Consider the following 16,623-nt stretch of genomic DNA (forward strand, 5'->3'; position numbering starts at 1 on the left):
AGTGATGACCCGGGTCTGGCCTCCTTCCAGAAGCCCTAATGGCCTCGTTTCACAGGAAAACAGCTTGTCTGGCTCTATTTCTCCTTCTTCCAAAATATCCAAACACATTTGGCTGCCACGGCCTTTGCCACCCACTAAATTTCATTGTGGTTGTTTTGGCAATAGCCACTGATGGGCAGGGGGCAGCTGTGTGAAAGGGCCTGCGTCTCAGTTCTCCCTGGGGGTTCCCCATATTCAGGCCTTCGCCAAGCTCCCCAGCACCCTGAGTAATCTGGAAGATTCTGCCTCAGACCCTGAGGATTTCTCCTTTGAACCTCTAGCACTTGTGAGACAACCAGGGGGCTGGGGGAGGCCACAGGACCCCCTCGGACTCTTCCCCACTGGTCTGAAGTTGGGGTCAAGCATGTCCACTGCGTCCTGGACTCCTGTGGGTCAAGGAAGGAGTCTGGAGATAGAGAAGCACTGGCCTGAGGCTGTGGCCACTGCAGGTGGGCAGAACAGAATGCTCTCCTCTCTGAGCAGTTGATCACATTCATTGTTTCAAGTCAATTCAATTCAGTGAACCTTTTCTGGGCATCACTCATAAGAAAGGCTTGGTGCTCTAGGTTCCCAGAGCAGAACAAGATATGATTCTTGTCCTTAAGGAGCTTATAGTCTAGTGGGGCGTATAAAACATGAGCCCAGAGAGCAGAAAGGCCCATCAGATATCTGGATATCTGTGTTGTGACGGAGGTCTGGGCTGCAGGCTGTGGGAACTCAGACAGAGGAAGGAGTGAACCCCCAGGAAGGGCTGCTCTCTGAGGGGCCTAAGGGATGGCGAGCGGCATGGTTCAAAGACAATGGTAGTTGAGATTCTATGGGACAGACTGAGTCTAGTGGCCAGAAGGTACTGTGCGGAGAAAACACGGGTGCTTCAGCTCAGATGAAAGGGCCTGAGGGGAAGTTGTGGAGGTAGGGCTAAATGGAGGGGTTAGGGGTATGGGAGAGCAGGCCAAGATGGGACTTTTGCCTGCAGACATGAGAAGCCACCAAAAGTGTCTGATCAGGAAGGGCACAAGAGCAGGGCTGGGTTTGGGGAGGCCCTCCTCCAGCATGGTGGTAGCGATGGCAGTGGGGAGACACCTCAGGAAGCAGTTGAATTCTAGGTGAGAGGTAATGGCAGTCTCTAAATTTACTCTTACTGCATAAATACTTAGCCCGAGGCCTAGCTCAGTGGCAAGAAGGATCAGAGACCCTGCTTCTCTTTTGGGGCGGTGGGGAGGTTCTTTTGCCTTGACTCACCCTTCCTTCTGATCAACCCCAGCTGTCCTTTCCCTAGTGGAGGCCAGAACCTATGAGGAAAGCCAGTTCTCCCTGACCACCCTGTGCCCACACACACACACACACACACACACCACCACCACCACCACCACACACACACCACACCACACATGATCCATGCACTTGATCCATCAGGCCAGGTGGGAAGGGAGAGGACAGGAAGGGCAGACCCTCCACAGCCACCCCCTCCCTCGACTCCGGGCACCTCCAAACAGCCAGGCCCAGTTTGCATTAGGGAGCAGCTCAGATGATTAAGAACAGGGGAGATAATTAAGTGTCAAGATGATGTAGCCCAACTCTGCAGTCAGGCCAAGGTAGCACAGCGGCTGGCAGGCCGGGCGCAGGAGGCAGCCTCAGGCATGGGCTGCACAGACACCCAGGTGTGTCCTTCAGCTCCCGGCACTGCAGGCAAAAGAGAGAGCTGGCCCAGGGACCTGAGGGGGGCTGGGATGGGAACAAGGGTGCTCATCAAGGCACTAGGCCTTGAGGGAGTGAGGGGGCAGGTCTCCTTCTGGAGGGCCCTATGCCCCTGCCAGGCCAGCTTGATTTTGGCCCCACACATGGGGGGCATCTCCCTGGCAGTGTCATAGCCCAGGGGCCAGCTGTGAGCATCTCTGTCCTCAAGGAAGCCACTCCTACTCCTGCCTATGGGTACAGGGCGGCCTGTTCTTTAGCTCTAACAATGTCACGGTGGTGGGCATTAGCGAGGACAATTGCTGCAGCGTGTGCTGGCATTATTGGAGACAATCTCAGCAGTAGTTACTGGTGTTCACAGTGATAATACCCAGAGCATTATTGGCGTTGGCACTCAGAATATGGACAGCGTTATTAGTATCTGCAGCAAGCAGATCTGTGGGGACATTAGTAAAGGACCGATCAGCTGTGACTCTGGGGAGAAAGGAAACCGACAGTAACTGTGAGCCTGCTTGAGACGCCCTCTCATGCCCTGGCCTTTGGAAGGACGGAAAAATCCCCAGACTTCTCCTTTGAGAAAGGTGCTAGTCAAGAAGCTTTGACCCTCCCCCTTCTCCCCAAGAGTCCAGGAGATCCTGGAATGAGACAGGTAGACAGACCAGGGATAGATGGGGAAGTTATGTCATAAAGCACCTGGCAGACAGGCCATCCATCAGTCTGAGAAGGTAGATTCCCATTCAGTGCCCTCCTGAAATCTGTCCCTCTTCTTGGCTCTAATTGTGGGTGGGCATGTTAGAGTCCTTTTTAGGGACACTGTATCACCAAATATTGCATGAGCTGGCTGATGTGACTGCAGAATAGGGACTTTTGTATTTTTTCAGGACCAAAGTCCTTTGCCTTCACCCAGTTGCTTTTGGCCATGGTTTAAAGCATTGCCGTCCATCAGTGGTGGTGAAGCCCAAAACAATTACATAACTTGTCCAAAAATCCAAATGAAGTCATATGGTGTGAGTCTTTAGATCTGTGCAAGGGGAGGTGTGTCGGTATCATCCTTTGATGCATGGGATTGCAGGGGGCCGTGATTCTGCCTTCCATTAATTAGGTGCACAATGAATTGTGCAGTTGAGTGGTGCCAAGGCAGTGCAGTTGTGCGTTTGCAGGCAGAGCAGGTTGCATGGCTGTGAACAGCCAAGCCCTGCCACTGCCCTTAATAGCTCCCTTCTGCTTTGGCCGAAGCCATAACTGTGAGAAGTGATTTCCTTAGTTCCCCTGCTTGAAGTCCGTCGTGTGTTGCTAGGGTTTGACTTGGGGCAGATGAGGGGATTATGCTGTAGGAAGGAGCGGCTCCTGCCCCATCTAGGATCCCAGGCTTCAAGCAAGAGAAGGCTGCAAAGGGCCCCACGTAGAAGGAGGATTCGATGGAGTGGCCAGCAGGCAGTCCCGGACTGGGCAATGTGACTCAGTGGGGAAGGGCTCTGGAGGGAGGCGCAGCTGGGTTTGCATCGTAGTGCCTTGGGCAAGCCTCTTAACCTTCATCAGCTCAGTCTTCCCCTCTGTAAAATGGAGATAGTGACGGCACTGACTTCACGGGGACCATGGAGAGGACTACACAAAATCACGGACATGGAGCTGAGCCAACTCCATCATCGAAGATGGCTCACTGTGTGTCTGGGGAGGAAGGCGTCATTGCCAGGTTTATGTTTCAAGGGGAAATGAAGTTGTGTCAGAAGGAAACTTTGTGGGCACCAGCACCCTCATCTTGGTGTGGTTCCTTTTAAACAGAGCAGCCTAGGGAAGCTGATGCTGGATAAACCAACCTGGATGGGACCAGGGCAGCCAAGGAAAGATGTCAGCCTCCCTGTGTAACCGGGAAGACCTCTGTCCATCTCTGTTTTCACATTTGCTCTGTGGCCATCCGCTTGGGCCACGTGTCATCTCTTATTAGCCTCCAAAGGCATTTCAGATGTGTGTAAATAAACCCAGGACCTCCTCTTCTCCAACACGGAGTCTTCCCTCCCTCCATCCATTGCTGTGTATTTCTGCCCCCACATACACATTTATTTATTTACCTTGGGAAATGTGTGCTTGATTTGTGGACACACAGGTGCTTTCTCACGTGGTTTATGCAAATACGGGTATTGTGTGTTTTCTGCCTTTCTGATACCTTTGGGTGAAAGGGGACGTGGAATGCCATGCCTTGGGCAGGCACACAGTTTTCTGGATAGTGCATACAGGCAGAGAGATGGTCAAATGTGAGCAGGTGCACAATTGTGCCCCTGTCACCAGCGCCAGGGGATGGGGAGAGTCCTGAGCCAGGCCTGGGTGCGCTCAGGCTGCCTGGTCTTGAGACACAGATGTGCATGTCGAGTTTTGCCCAAAGGCCCATGTCAGCATTACCCCGTTGGCAAAACGATGATCTGTTCTGGTCCTGCCTCCAGGGGGTCCTGGGCCCCACCACAAGGGAGACTGAGGCTGGGGACCCTCACAGAGGAGCCTGGTCTTCCAGTCTCTGGATTTACCTCTGGTCTTTGACCTGCCTGCCTTTCGCGATCTCTCAGTGTCTGTCTGTCTCTTATTTGCTCTAGTCGAGGTATACACTGATCCTGCCCACATTAGAGGAGGTGGAGGTTTGCATCTGGTCTGGACTTTAAGAGGTATGGGGGCCAGAGGGAACCTGGTGCGGGGGCCAGGGGAGAGAGCTGGGGAGGTGGTTAGAGACTCTTCAGTGAGTGGGTTCCTAAGGGTCAAAGAGCAGACTAGGAGGAGGTGGCCCAGGCTTCCATTGGAAACCAAAGGCAAACGGAGTCTCAGGGCCTGGCTCACTTCCGCCTTGGGCCCTGCTGGATTGGGGGGCTGAGGCCCTGGTGGCCTGGAGGGTCAGGCCCTCAGTGGATGGGGGCACTTTTTCCAGCCCTTGGAAAAACAAAGAGCAGATCGGGTAGTAAAACAAAAGCAAAGGAGACCTGGAAGCACCTGACAGCCCTAATTCATCACGGCCCAAGTTTTTTCCTGTGTTCCCATTATATTTGTTTGTAAAAGTGGAAATCAATTTTGAAGGTAATTTTCTGGAAAGAATGGAAGGGAGGTGGGAGGGCCGGATAAGGCAGAGATGGTAAAAGGAAAAATTTAGGCCAGGCACAGCCCAGGGGCAGCTCTTGGCAAGGTGAAAGAAAATTGCATATTCAATCTCCATCCATGAATCTCCCTCTCTGCTGCCCGCCTCCTGCTTGAAAACAATGAAGGCTTTTTCCCAACGCTGGGCAGGGCCTCGGTATCAGCCTCACTTTAACTTCAGGGTCATTAATTCCCTGATTATTGAAGGAGAAGAGAGGGTTGCAGCATCGTCAATTCCAAAGGCACACCCCGCCATGTGATCAGGGCCTGGGTGGGGTGGGGTTAGGGGGGTGAGCCAGGGTGAGGTGAGGTGTTGTTTCAGAAGAGCACAGGGGTGGGAGGGAGGCAGTGGGGAGCCAACTGGACTGGGGGGGTACAAGAAGCCAGGAGGAGGGGAGAAGAAGGCAGTCATTACTGCATACCTCTGTTGTGTTGTTATTGCAAATTAAAAGTAGCATGTTCCACTCCGCAGCTATCTTTGGGGAGGGAGGGGCACCGAGGGAGGTGGGGGATCTTATCATTGCTTCTTCAGCAGACCAGCCGTGGTGTCACCGTGTGAGGTGACATTTGAATTTACAATTCCGCTGAGAAAAGCCATTAATTCACAAATTAACATTTCTCCCTCTCCCTCTCTCTTTAACACTCTCTCCCTCTCTCACATGGATGTGCAAGCAATTGAAAAGACAAAGGAAATAGCCTTAAGGAAGAGACTTTACTGCTAGTCTGTCTGTGCTGAGATTGCTCCCCCTGCTTCCAGATAGATAAACCAATTACCTGAGCCGCTCTGCTCCTGGCCGCCCGCGATCACCTCCTTTTGTAGGCCGCCTCCATGGCTGGATTACCCTCGGTGTATCTCATTAATGTAAACCAGGCATGCCCTGGTCACCAGCTCCCTTCCCCGCTGTCTTTCTGGAGGGGCAGTGGGAGGAGTGCTGGTGTCAGAAAAGGCAGGCGAGGAGGACCCCAGGAGAGAGGAGAGACTGCCCCTGGCCAGATGCCAGGCTCTGGTTCTTTGGGTGTCCATGGCCTGGACCTGCAGTCCTGTTGAGGGGGTCAGCAGGTGAGTTCTCTGTGGCAGGTTTGCATGGGTGGACATTTAGAGGCAGAGGCAGGAATCAGTTCTCTGGGGCCCACAGGGCCAGTTCTCTCTGACCTTTTGGTCCAGAGGCCAGGGGCTGGCGAAAGCAGAGAGGGATCTGAGTGCTCCCTTCATGAAAAGATCTTAGGATGTTTTGCTGAGTCTGCAGAGCTGAGAGGGCCTAGACGGCAAGGTGAGGTTGCGCTATGTTGGGTAAACAAAAGGAGGTTGCACTGATTCCTTAACCTAAACTCGGTACTTGGGCGCAGTTATGTCTTTTTGCCATGAAACCCTTAAAATCACAGCCAAACCCAGCCGTCCAGCTCCTTCTTAGAGAAGACCCCCCAGGAGCATGGACCCACGGGTTGTGGGCTCTCACAGCTCTGAAGTGAGCTTACATCATGGGCGTGGCAGGGCCTTTTTGGCTTTTCCTCTCCTCCAGGCCCCGACAAGGCAGTGCAGGAAGACACTAGATTGGCAGAGGGAAGTCAAGCAGAGCTTGAGTTTCTGTAAGGAAAATGCTTCTGTGGATCATTGCTGGAATGATAGGATTTCACACACACTGCCTGCTACCTAGCACAGGTCACAGACTCTGAGCCCCCAGGAGCCAGGTCCTCTGAAAGTTCAGAAACCAGATCTCCATAGAGGGAATCACCCGTCCAGACAGGTACCTGACCTTACCTTGCGTGAACAAGGCTCAGCCTATGTTTATTTTCCAACAAATATTCAAAACCTGGCTGCTGTCCATCCAGCCCAAGAGCGAACTAAGGTCCAAAGGTCAGCATTCACTAAGACACACACGCCCCCCAAAAATCCACTTCTGAACACACATTCATTGTTATGATTATATCTTGCTAGTAACCTTGGAGATTAGACCGTTCATACCTGAGGGGGGAATTTTTCTATAGTAGTTGGATCACATATTTTAGCTAAACTCTCAGGGCAATGTTGGCTATGAGCCTGTTGAACACCAACCACGTCATTATACAGGGGTAGGTTTAAAGGTTTTATTAAGACCTTTGCCTTGGGCCCTGTGTACACCTGAACATACCTTTTTCAGTAGGGAGGAACCAGGGTTTAGCCATGACTGTGTGTAGCTGACGTAGGTGCATGAATTTGTACATAAATACCTGCGATTATACCAGCGAATGCAGCTGAGTCATTAACCACCTTAGTTTCCCAGCCAGTTCATGCTGCTGTGGATGAAGAGTTACATTTCGTTGTTTGAGGAAGTATGTTAAGGTTTAGCACAAAAGCATGTATTTTTTTTCGGTAGAGTGCCAAAAAAGTCAGAATGGATGGGTTGACCCCACTCCCCAGGAGAGAATGCACAGACTCGCATTGGAGGGGCTGTGTGCAACCCTCCACCACTGGAAACTGGGGTGGCAGGAGTGCAGTACGGGCACTGGGCAGAGGCCTTGGGTCCTCCCACCCCCACGTCTGTGTATGCACACCCACCTTGTCAGAATGTCTTCACCCCCTTGTCTTCACTCGGCAACTCCCTTCAAGCCCTGCAGGTAGGCATTGTCCTCCTTCCCCCATGGGCAAGGGCACCAAGCAAGAATTCCGCTGCCTCAGCTCTGCCCTTCTCCCTCAGGCGGGGCCATGGAGGGAAGAGCTGGGCGCTGAGGCTGCTCCTCAGGCCCTTCTGCAGGAAGGCTCGCCTCCTCCAGGCACCATCTCCTCTGCAGGCCCACGGGCAGATGAGAAGGGAAGGGTCCTAGAGGATCGTTCAGAAAAAGGGTCAGGGAAAAGGCATCCTGGGAGACCCAGCCCTGCTGCCTGCAAGAGGAATGGGTCCCAGTAAACTCCCAACCATGGGTGTCTGCACCAGAGGGGCCCTGGGGCCCAGGGAAGCCTCCCCCCCACCTCCACCCTGCCATCACTTGCCTTCCTCAGGGCCCTGGTGGCCAGTAGGGGTCTCCGGGACCCTCCCCATTCTGCCAGGAGGGTTGGGGGAGGGCTGAGAGACTGATCACGAGCCTCAGAGCAGAGTTGCTGCAGAGCCAGTAATTCAAACCATCCTGACCCTTCGGTGAACCCAAACCTGCTGACCTTGACAGCCCTAGACAAGGGAGGCCTCACAGACCTCAACCTGCGTGGAGGCCTCGCCTTCTCTCCCTCCCTGCCTCGGAGCCTGTGGCCCAGCCTTCAGGTGGCTCCTCATTTGGCCGTCCCAGCGAAATGTCAGCATCCCTCCCTCCCCTGGGGTGCCTGCCCGCTTGCCTCAAAGCACCCTTTGTGCTCATTTCCACTGGAGACAGGCGTGTGGGCATCTCACAGGGACTCTCTGGGGCTAGGCTGAGGCTTTCTCCTTCAGAGAGAGCTTTTACAACATGCATGCTTGTCCTCCTGCCCAGACTTCAGCTTTTTCAGGAGCATTAGCCACATTGTGTGTGTGTGTGTGTGTGCGCGTGTGTGTGTGTGTGTGGTCTGGGTGCACACAGAGGCAGAGGAAAAATGTGATCGAGACAGAACAGACAAGGGGAGGAAAGAAAAGCTGGAGGAAAGCAGCCCCAGGAACCTGCATTAAAGTAAATGCAGTTTATGAAGTTTATGCTTTCCTCCTGGGGAGAGCTGGAGTTTGTCCAACAGCCTCTCCAAGTCTGCCAGACAGCTCCCAAAGCAGAAAGTGCAGGCAGGAGTGCGAGCAAGCCAGCGACAGAGGCAAGATGCACGGACTCTCTTTCTCCCTCTCTCTCTCTGGGTCTCACAGATCCCTCTCAGCCCCAGCAGACGGCAGAGCCTGCGATGAGGGATGCAGATAAGTGTTTGGTAGGAGGGTCCCTGGGAGCTTCCCTGCCCTCTTACTTCCCCACCCCCATCTCCATCACTTATACAGTGTGGACCACTGGGGCAACCAGCTTATGGAAGCAGCTCTGGGAGAAGGGCAGTGTGGGTGATCTTGAGGTCCTGGGAAGAAAAGGGACCAAAAAGTGGTCTCCCAGGAACCTGCCTGTATTTTGGATACTGGCGATCCATTTTTCTTTGGCAACTTGGTCTAGACCAATGCAATACCTTGCGGCTACTGAAGACAGCTCTGAAGGAGAAACTTAAGAATCTCTTAAGGAGAAACAATCAGAGACAGTATTTTTTCTGGGAATTCAAAGGAAATAAATGGTTGACCAGGTAGGCTATAAGAGTGCTCAGAGGGACTTACAAGCAAGCTGGAATCACTTTCTAGACTCTTCATCATGTGCACAAGCACATGGGTTCATGTGTGTGTTCACTAATAATATGTAAGTAGGCCAGAATCCTTAGCTTTAGAGGAAAGGGGAGTGTGAAGAAAAATGACTGGAAAGGGAACTATATAGCAAAGGCCTTAGCTCTGGCTGGGGAGAGGTGGAGGGGACAGAGGGCAACCTCCAGTCTCTTGTCCCTGTGCTTCCTTGACATGCCTGGGCTGAGAATGGGCAGGAGGAGAAGCCTACTTCCTGGGAGCTCCATGTCCCTACTCAAGTTCTTCCAGGAGCTGGGACAGAGAAAGACAACAGAGATGGGGTCATCTGAAGGCAGGAAGTCAAGGAGGAGGGGGTACAAGGGAAGGGGAAGGGTGGCTAGAAATCGCTGATTGAGGAGGATGCTCTGGGAAGCCAGGAGACCTGCCCAGGGATGGCTTTTGCCCTTTCTCTCCTCTTTTCTCCCCTTCTCCCTCCCTTCCCATCCTCATCCCTCCCCTCTTGCCTCCGCACATCTTTATTGGTTCCGGTAATAGCGTTGATTTGCATGTCAGGCAAAGCCTTGCTACACACACAAAAAGAAAACCCCAGCCGTGGCAGTGTGGCAGTGTCAGCTCTCGTTGTTGTTCGACAGTGTAAAATTAAATTAATAAAGCCCCCAACACAGGAAAACATAACAGGAAATTAATGGCCTTTACTGTCGCTCTGATGCAGTCATTTGCAACCCTGCTTTCCGCACCAAAGACTTCATAAATGCAAGCAGTTTCTCTAAACAAGCATACTTAGAGCGGCCTGGTATGTAATTTTTCGCCTTGCTTGTGTCCTTTGAGCTAACAAAGCCCCCTTCCCTTCTGGCTCCAGAGAGGTTTCTAACTGATTCTGGCCGCAGCTGGAGCCCGGCTCCAGGCAGAAGGCCCCAGCCCTCCCGAGAGCCCAAACAGGACTGAAGGAGGCCTCAGGTCCCACCCAGACAGAACCCCAGCCAGCCCTCCTTCCCCACCAGTGGCCAGTGAGCCCAGAGCCCCAGCCTCTGCCCACAGTCAGCAGGAAGGCACAGCGCATACTCTTGGCCAGGAATGTTGATCACTCTGGGGAATTCACCCAAATCCACCCAAAACTCACCCCTCTTCTTCCTCTCTGTAGCTGTTCTCTCTTCCACTACCTGTTTGCTCCCCTTCCCCCACCTGCTCACCCTCCTGCTTCTTCACTGGAGGTCACACACACCATGCTGGCAGTGTGTTGGCAGCGGGAGCCTGTGCACTTCTTTTCTCCAAACTGGAGGCTAACTTCTTCAAAACAGGAAAAGTAACTGTACCGGTATCATTCTCTGGGGTTCTAGGTCTCCTCCATATATCCCCCTACTCCCTAAATGATCATTCAGTCCATCCCTCTGTCCACAGACATATTTCCCACAAACAGTTTCAGAGAACTGAGAGTCTGTGGGATACTGAGAAAGCTTTCACTGACCTCTTTGGGGATTTCTATGGGCAGAAGTTCCCACTGTGTTGGGATGTTTAAGAGAAGCAAATATCCAAGATGTGTACCTCACAGCACTCACAGTCTTTGGGGAGGCAAGGCTTGCCTAGATCAGACGATAAGCTGTTAATTCAATGCTGAGCCACGCGGCTGAGCTTTCAGTAGGAATCCAGGCAAGTGGCTAGAAGAGCAGGCAGGAAATGGAACTTGAAGCTGGAAATGGCTGAAATATGGAGAGGCTGTCCCTAGGGCTGTCTCCACCATGGAGGGAGGCCAGTGGCTGGGCTGAGAGTGGTGACAAGGAGGAGTCAGATTCCTAAAGGTCATCTGGTCTTATCTGCCGTGCACATAAAACTCTCCACAGCAGCAGTTCTTCCTGACAGGTTACGGCCCCTGCCTGGACACAAGACCCAGATGGACAGTTGTCACTGGTAGCGACATGGCCTTTGTATTGAGTCAGTGTGGTGGTAAGGGGAGAGCATGGGACTTGGATCTTGATGTCTGGATGTGGGCTTCATCTCCTCTCCTTGCTTGCTCTGGGACCTTTGGCTGGTTACATAATCTCTCTGCATCTGTTTCTTCATTTTTAGAACAGATAATAGAATGGAGGACAAGATCTCCATGCGACAGTCCTTCTCTCTCCCCCTCCTCCCTCCCTTCCATTCATTCCATCTGGTTTAATGAGCATCTGAAAAGACACTGGGCTGAGCCCTGGGTGGATTTCAATTTCTCACGTGGTGTGGTCCCTGCGCTTAAGGGAGGTCCTTCACCATCCTGGTTACCCATCTCTGAATTCATTCTTGACCGTTAAAGTCCCTCTTAAATGAACACTGAACTCTAGAGACAGTCTAGCCAAAGCCAAGTACAGTAGAACCCTTGCCATTGTCCATCTGGAGAGTCTACATCCATAATGTAGCCTAAGATTACATTCGATTTTTTAGCAGCCGTGTCAGACTGAAGCTCATATTGAGTTCGTGGTCAACTAAAACCTCGAGATCTTTTTCACATCAATTGCTATCAAGCCAGGTCTACCCCATTCTGCACTTGTGTAATTGATTTTTTAAAAACCTAAACATAGGGCATTCCATTTATCCCTGTTGAATTTCATCTTGTTGGTTTGGGCTCTTAATTTCACCCGAATAAGATCTTAAGGATGTCTTCTATGTCATCATCCAAGTAGCTTTTTTTTTTTTTAAGTTATTTTCCTTTAAAATAAAGGAAAGCCACAAAGCACACCAGTGGACCTGTCCCTCCTGGCTGCTTTAGGAACTATTGAGCCCAACAACCGTCAGCCATTTCGCTGTTCTTCATCTTGTTCATAAAGTTAGAAAGATTTTCTGTGAAATGTTAACATTTACTATATCTGCAGTGTTTTCTCAATCAGTTAAAAAAATCCAGTATAAGTTGATGAGCAGATTGAATGTCTGCTATGGATAAAGCATAACAGAACTGACTTAACAAAGGTAAACAGGAAGGATGCTGTCCTTGACCTAAAAAACCTTCTAGCCTAGTAGGGAGATAGATAGATAGTGCACACCATTATACAAGCAGATTGTGATAGATCTATGATCAAAGTATAAAGTGCGAATGATAAATGTCAAGAAAGAGGGAGTCAGTAGCGTCTCACCAGGGCAATGGAGGAAGTCTTGGTTGGGCTGGTATTTGACCTAAATAATGATAACTAGTTAGGGTGCTACAACCTACTCTTGGTGAGTGTATGCAGTCTCCATGGTATCCCTCTTTTCTAATGCCCACAGATTAACTGCATGATATGCTGTGTGTGCTGTGCTAAGTCGCTTCAGTCATGTCTGACTTCTTGATACCCTATGGACCGTAGCCCACCAGGCTCCTCTGTCCATGGGATTCTCCAGGCAAGAATACTGGGAGTAGGTTGCCGTGCCCTCCTCCAGGGGATCTTCCCAACCCAGGGATTGAACCCGTGACTCTTACGTCTCCTGCATCGGTAGGCAGGTTCTTTACCACTAGTGCCACCTGGGAAGCCCCTGCATGATAATTTATTCTAAAGATTTCCAGACCCTAATGGTAAATGTGTTAGAGTGTTGTTTGCATAAGCTTACCTTTCCCCCTTTTTTGCTATGGCATTGATCTTGTCACTGCCTTGCCCTTTCATTGTGACTGCTCAAGGATTTTCAACAAAAAATTTAGGATCCTGTCCACCTCACCCCACCACCCTGCCCCACCTGAGGTCCTGATATTTGAGTTATTTGAGCCTGGGAGAGGTAACCCAGTTGAAATGGTTAAGAGTTACCCACCTGGCTCCCACCTGACTAGGCGTCTCCTGCTGGTCTCATTTTGAGGATTCTTTTCTTTGATGGAGAAGACAAAGTCAAGCCAGGGGTTGAGAAGTTCTGCCTTCTCTTTCATTTCTCTCAGAATTACCTCCTTTACTGAGCACTGAGCCTAAGCCTGCCTTCCTTTTTGTTCTTTCTCCAAACATGGTTGCCTAGGCCCTTTTTGTTGTTTCAGCTTGTTCTGAGCTTTTGTCTTCCTGACAGGCTCCTGCTACTCTCCTATCTGTCCCTGGTTAGGGTCCCCTCCTCCCTCCTGTCCTTTATAAGAAAAAAAAAAATAACTTGTCTGATACTAAGTATAATGTATGCTCATTGTAAAAATATTCAGAAGATACAGTAATTTTTTAAAAAAATTACCCATAATCACATCACCAAGAGATAACAACTGTTAGAATTTTGGCATATTCTTTACAGTCTTTTTGTCTCCTGTGTGTATATAATTCGTTATATTACATATAATTATATATATTAATATATATGTATACTTTTTATCAAAATTGGAATGATCCTGTATATACAGCTTACAACTCACTTTTTTTACTTAACATTATATAGGACCATTTTCACATATTAAATATTCTTTGAAAACATGATTTTTTTAATGGTTGCATAATCTTCCACTGTTCCGTGTACATGTCCTTTTAAAATCTAGGCTCATCATATTTTAAAGCTCATTCGTGTGCAGCAACAATGATTTCCCTTAAACGCCCTCTCTTCCCACCCCTCCCCCACTCCCACTGTCTTTACTTTGTCAGGTTGATTATTTGAGCTTGTGGCAGTGGAATTTCATTTTTAGAGCATCCTGTCCTCATGGAATTATATTCCCCTCTAGAATCTCTTGCTGTGGGTGCACACAGCCATTCTTTCCCGCAAGGCGTAGCAGTTTGCTCTCCTCGAGTTGGATTCTGCCCGAGTCCTCTTCTTTTGCCACTGTCAACTCTAGACATGGTTCTTTTCTTCCCAAATCCCCAGTGCTTCCCTTTTATCAGTTTCCTCTTTTTTGATCAGAATTAAGCAGCCTGGAATACTGGGAAAGGGCATAAGACTAAGAGCTTTCGTTCCTATCCTAAGGATAACTAGCTGTGTGACATGCGGAAATCACTCAACCTTTCTGAGCCTCTTTTTTTTTTTTTAATCTATAAGAAGCCATCAGATTAAATTATCTCCATGATACTTTCTAGCTATAAAATGTGATAACACTGAATTCAGAGTAACAAAGTCCTATGCTCCTTCTAAAGGTAAACTGTAAGGCAAGTAAAGAAAGAATCAATCTTTGCTTTTGGAATTCTATACTACAAAACAGCCAACATTCTTTTATCAGCTACTATGTGTCAGGCTCTGGGCTAGATTTACAAAAATGAAAAAAGATGGGTTCCTGGCTTTAAAATAGTCACAGTTTAGTGAAGAAAACAAACATCAAAAAAAAAAAAACCTTAAGTACATATGGATTCTAAATTTGACTCTGCCACTTACTGTCTGGAACAAGTGCTTTAGAGCAAGTTACCCAACCTCTCTAGCTCTCAGTTTCTCCAGGTTATGAGCTCAGCTGCCAGAGGCATGTCGCCTGGGTTGCTTCTGCCTCCTCCTTCACTAGTTAGCTGTGTAACCTTAGGAAAGTTCCTGAACCTCTGCATTTCCATTTCCTCACCTACAAAATGGAGATAATAATAGAAGCTTCCTGCTTAAGTTCTGGTGAAAATGAAATGAGTTAATATATGTAAACTTCTTAGATGAGTGCCCAATATATAGTAAGCACTTAATGTTAGCTGCTGTTATTGTAAGGATTAAATCATTGGACTATGTTAGGCTTAGTGTCTGGTACCATAATAGGAATTGGATCGATTTTAGTTATTATTATTTCTACAATAGAGGTTTGGATAGATGTTTGTTGGAGAAGTGAATCCTTCTGAGGTAGGTGTTAGCAACCCTCTGGTGTTCATCTGAGGAAACAGTCTAGAAAAGCTCGAGAGACTTGGCCAAGGACATATAGCAGGTAAGGGACAAAACTAGAATTTCAGCCCAGGAGATGTTACTTCTAGTCCAGAATTATGTTAGGACCACAAATGTAGTTCGTGTCCCCAGAGACACATGGGTGTAAATTGGCACAGTAAGACTGAGGTCAGGCAGGCAGGTAGCCACCCCCGTCTTCCACCCTGTCCTGAACACATGGAGTGTTGAGAAGCAGAGCCTGGTCACAATTAGCAGGTTTGCCAGGGCTGGAAGGCTGGGCAGAAGCTGGTGTTGCTCAGAGCCAAAGCTTCGGGCCAGGTTTCCAAGGGCTTCTTTATGCTTTCCCCTTGAACTTGGCTTGGGGGGCCTGGCCAGGGCAGTCCCACGGATTGTCTAGTATTAATATAAGGATGAGAGGCCGTGATTCCGGAATGTCATCCCACCTCCCTGGACAGTGTTTATTTACGTCAGCCCCTTCCCAGCATGTGGCGCTCCGCTCTCCTGCTTTCTCCTTCCTTTCTGGTCTCCTGCCCTTCTCTCCTCACCCCCTCATCCCCTTCCTTTTCCTTCCTCCTTCCACTTGCCTCTCCATTCTCTGAATCCCCACTCTTCTCCCAGTCTGGAGAGCAGCCTGGTTCTTCGGCATCTCTGACTTCTCTCCGGGCCCTCCATCAGAGGGGAGGCCAGGGTGGCAGCCCAGACCTCTGGTCCTGGCCGCCGTGGGGGTGGGGCCGGGGCTGCACAGGCGGGCTGCCCTGAATGACAAGCGGGGATATTGATCGCGTTCTGAACTCAGCCCAGCCGATAGAAGGTAATTAATGACTCCATTTGCCTCAGTACCGAGGAGAACAATTGAGTTTGAAACTGCAACAACTGGCAGCTGGGGAGACTGGGGGAGGCCTGGGGGTGAACCCCGACGAGGAAGAAGGTGGTGTGAGAGGAGCTAAGGCAGAGAGAGTGGCGTAGAGGCCACCAGTCAGAATGGGATGCAGCAAAGAGCCCCCACCTGGACCCAGTACCCCTGATCGCTCCTGCTCCCCAAAGCCCCTAGAGGCCGGGTCCATCACTTAGTGTCCCCACTTCCTCCACATTTTCCTCTTTTCTCCCTGCATCACTGTTCCGGGTCATTTTTAGTCTGCAGGTGAAGTAAGGCTTATTTTCCCTGAGCTTGCTTCTTGTTAGCTGTGTGATCACACACATGTTTTTTACTCTCCTTTAGCTTATTTCTCCATTTGTAACATTGGACTAATGGTATCTCTTCTGCAAGTGTTCTGTGGGGGATTAGGGATAATGTGTGGAAAGCACCTGAAGCCTGCCTCATACACAGTTAGTGCTCAGTAAATGGCTGCAATGATGATCTTTGACAAGGAAAGCAAATCTGATAGAGTGGGGAGAGCCTTAGAGTCAGACTTTCCTGAGTTCAAATCCAGCCTTTGGCTACTTTCTAGTTGGGAGATGTTGAACAAATAATTTTTGCCTCTCATCTGAAAAAAATGAGAATAGTGATAGTAAATACTTCATAAAATTGAATGGATTAATCTGTGTATGTGGAAGCCCTGATGTTGTCAGTTTCCCTGTAGATGGGTAGACAGGTATATTTGGGTTAATTTGAAATTAATATACTTCTTTGCTATACTTTAAAAGAATTCCTCTCAAATGCCTGATTCCTACTTCCTTGGGTTCAGTGGACAGCCCCTGTTCATTCCACATTGACTTTGATGAACCTTGGTGCTTTCTAACCAAGGAAATGGCATAATTTTATTCTGTGATCAGTGCCTGC

The 16,623-nt window shown here is 49.7% G+C and overlaps 1 protein-coding gene across 12 annotated transcripts in view; it reads left to right on the forward strand.

Annotated features, from left to right (window-relative positions):
- The window catches only part of PAX2 (paired box 2), a 91,303-nt gene that overhangs the window by 46,075 nt on the left and 28,605 nt on the right, over positions 1 to 16,623 (forward strand). For 8 of the 12 annotated variants that reach the window (XM_060404404.1, XM_060404406.1, XM_060404409.1 and 5 more), the window contains one exon: positions 4,320 to 4,388. In XM_060404404.1, coding sequence (XP_060260387.1) covers positions 4,320 to 4,388 — 69 coding nt within the window. 12 annotated transcript variants of the gene reach the window in all.

The sequence above is a fragment of the Ovis aries genome, chromosome 22 (genome assembly GCF_016772045.2).
Source record: "Ovis aries strain OAR_USU_Benz2616 breed Rambouillet chromosome 22, ARS-UI_Ramb_v3.0, whole genome shotgun sequence".
In the NCBI taxonomy this organism is placed as follows: Eukaryota; Metazoa; Chordata; class Mammalia; order Artiodactyla; family Bovidae; genus Ovis; species Ovis aries.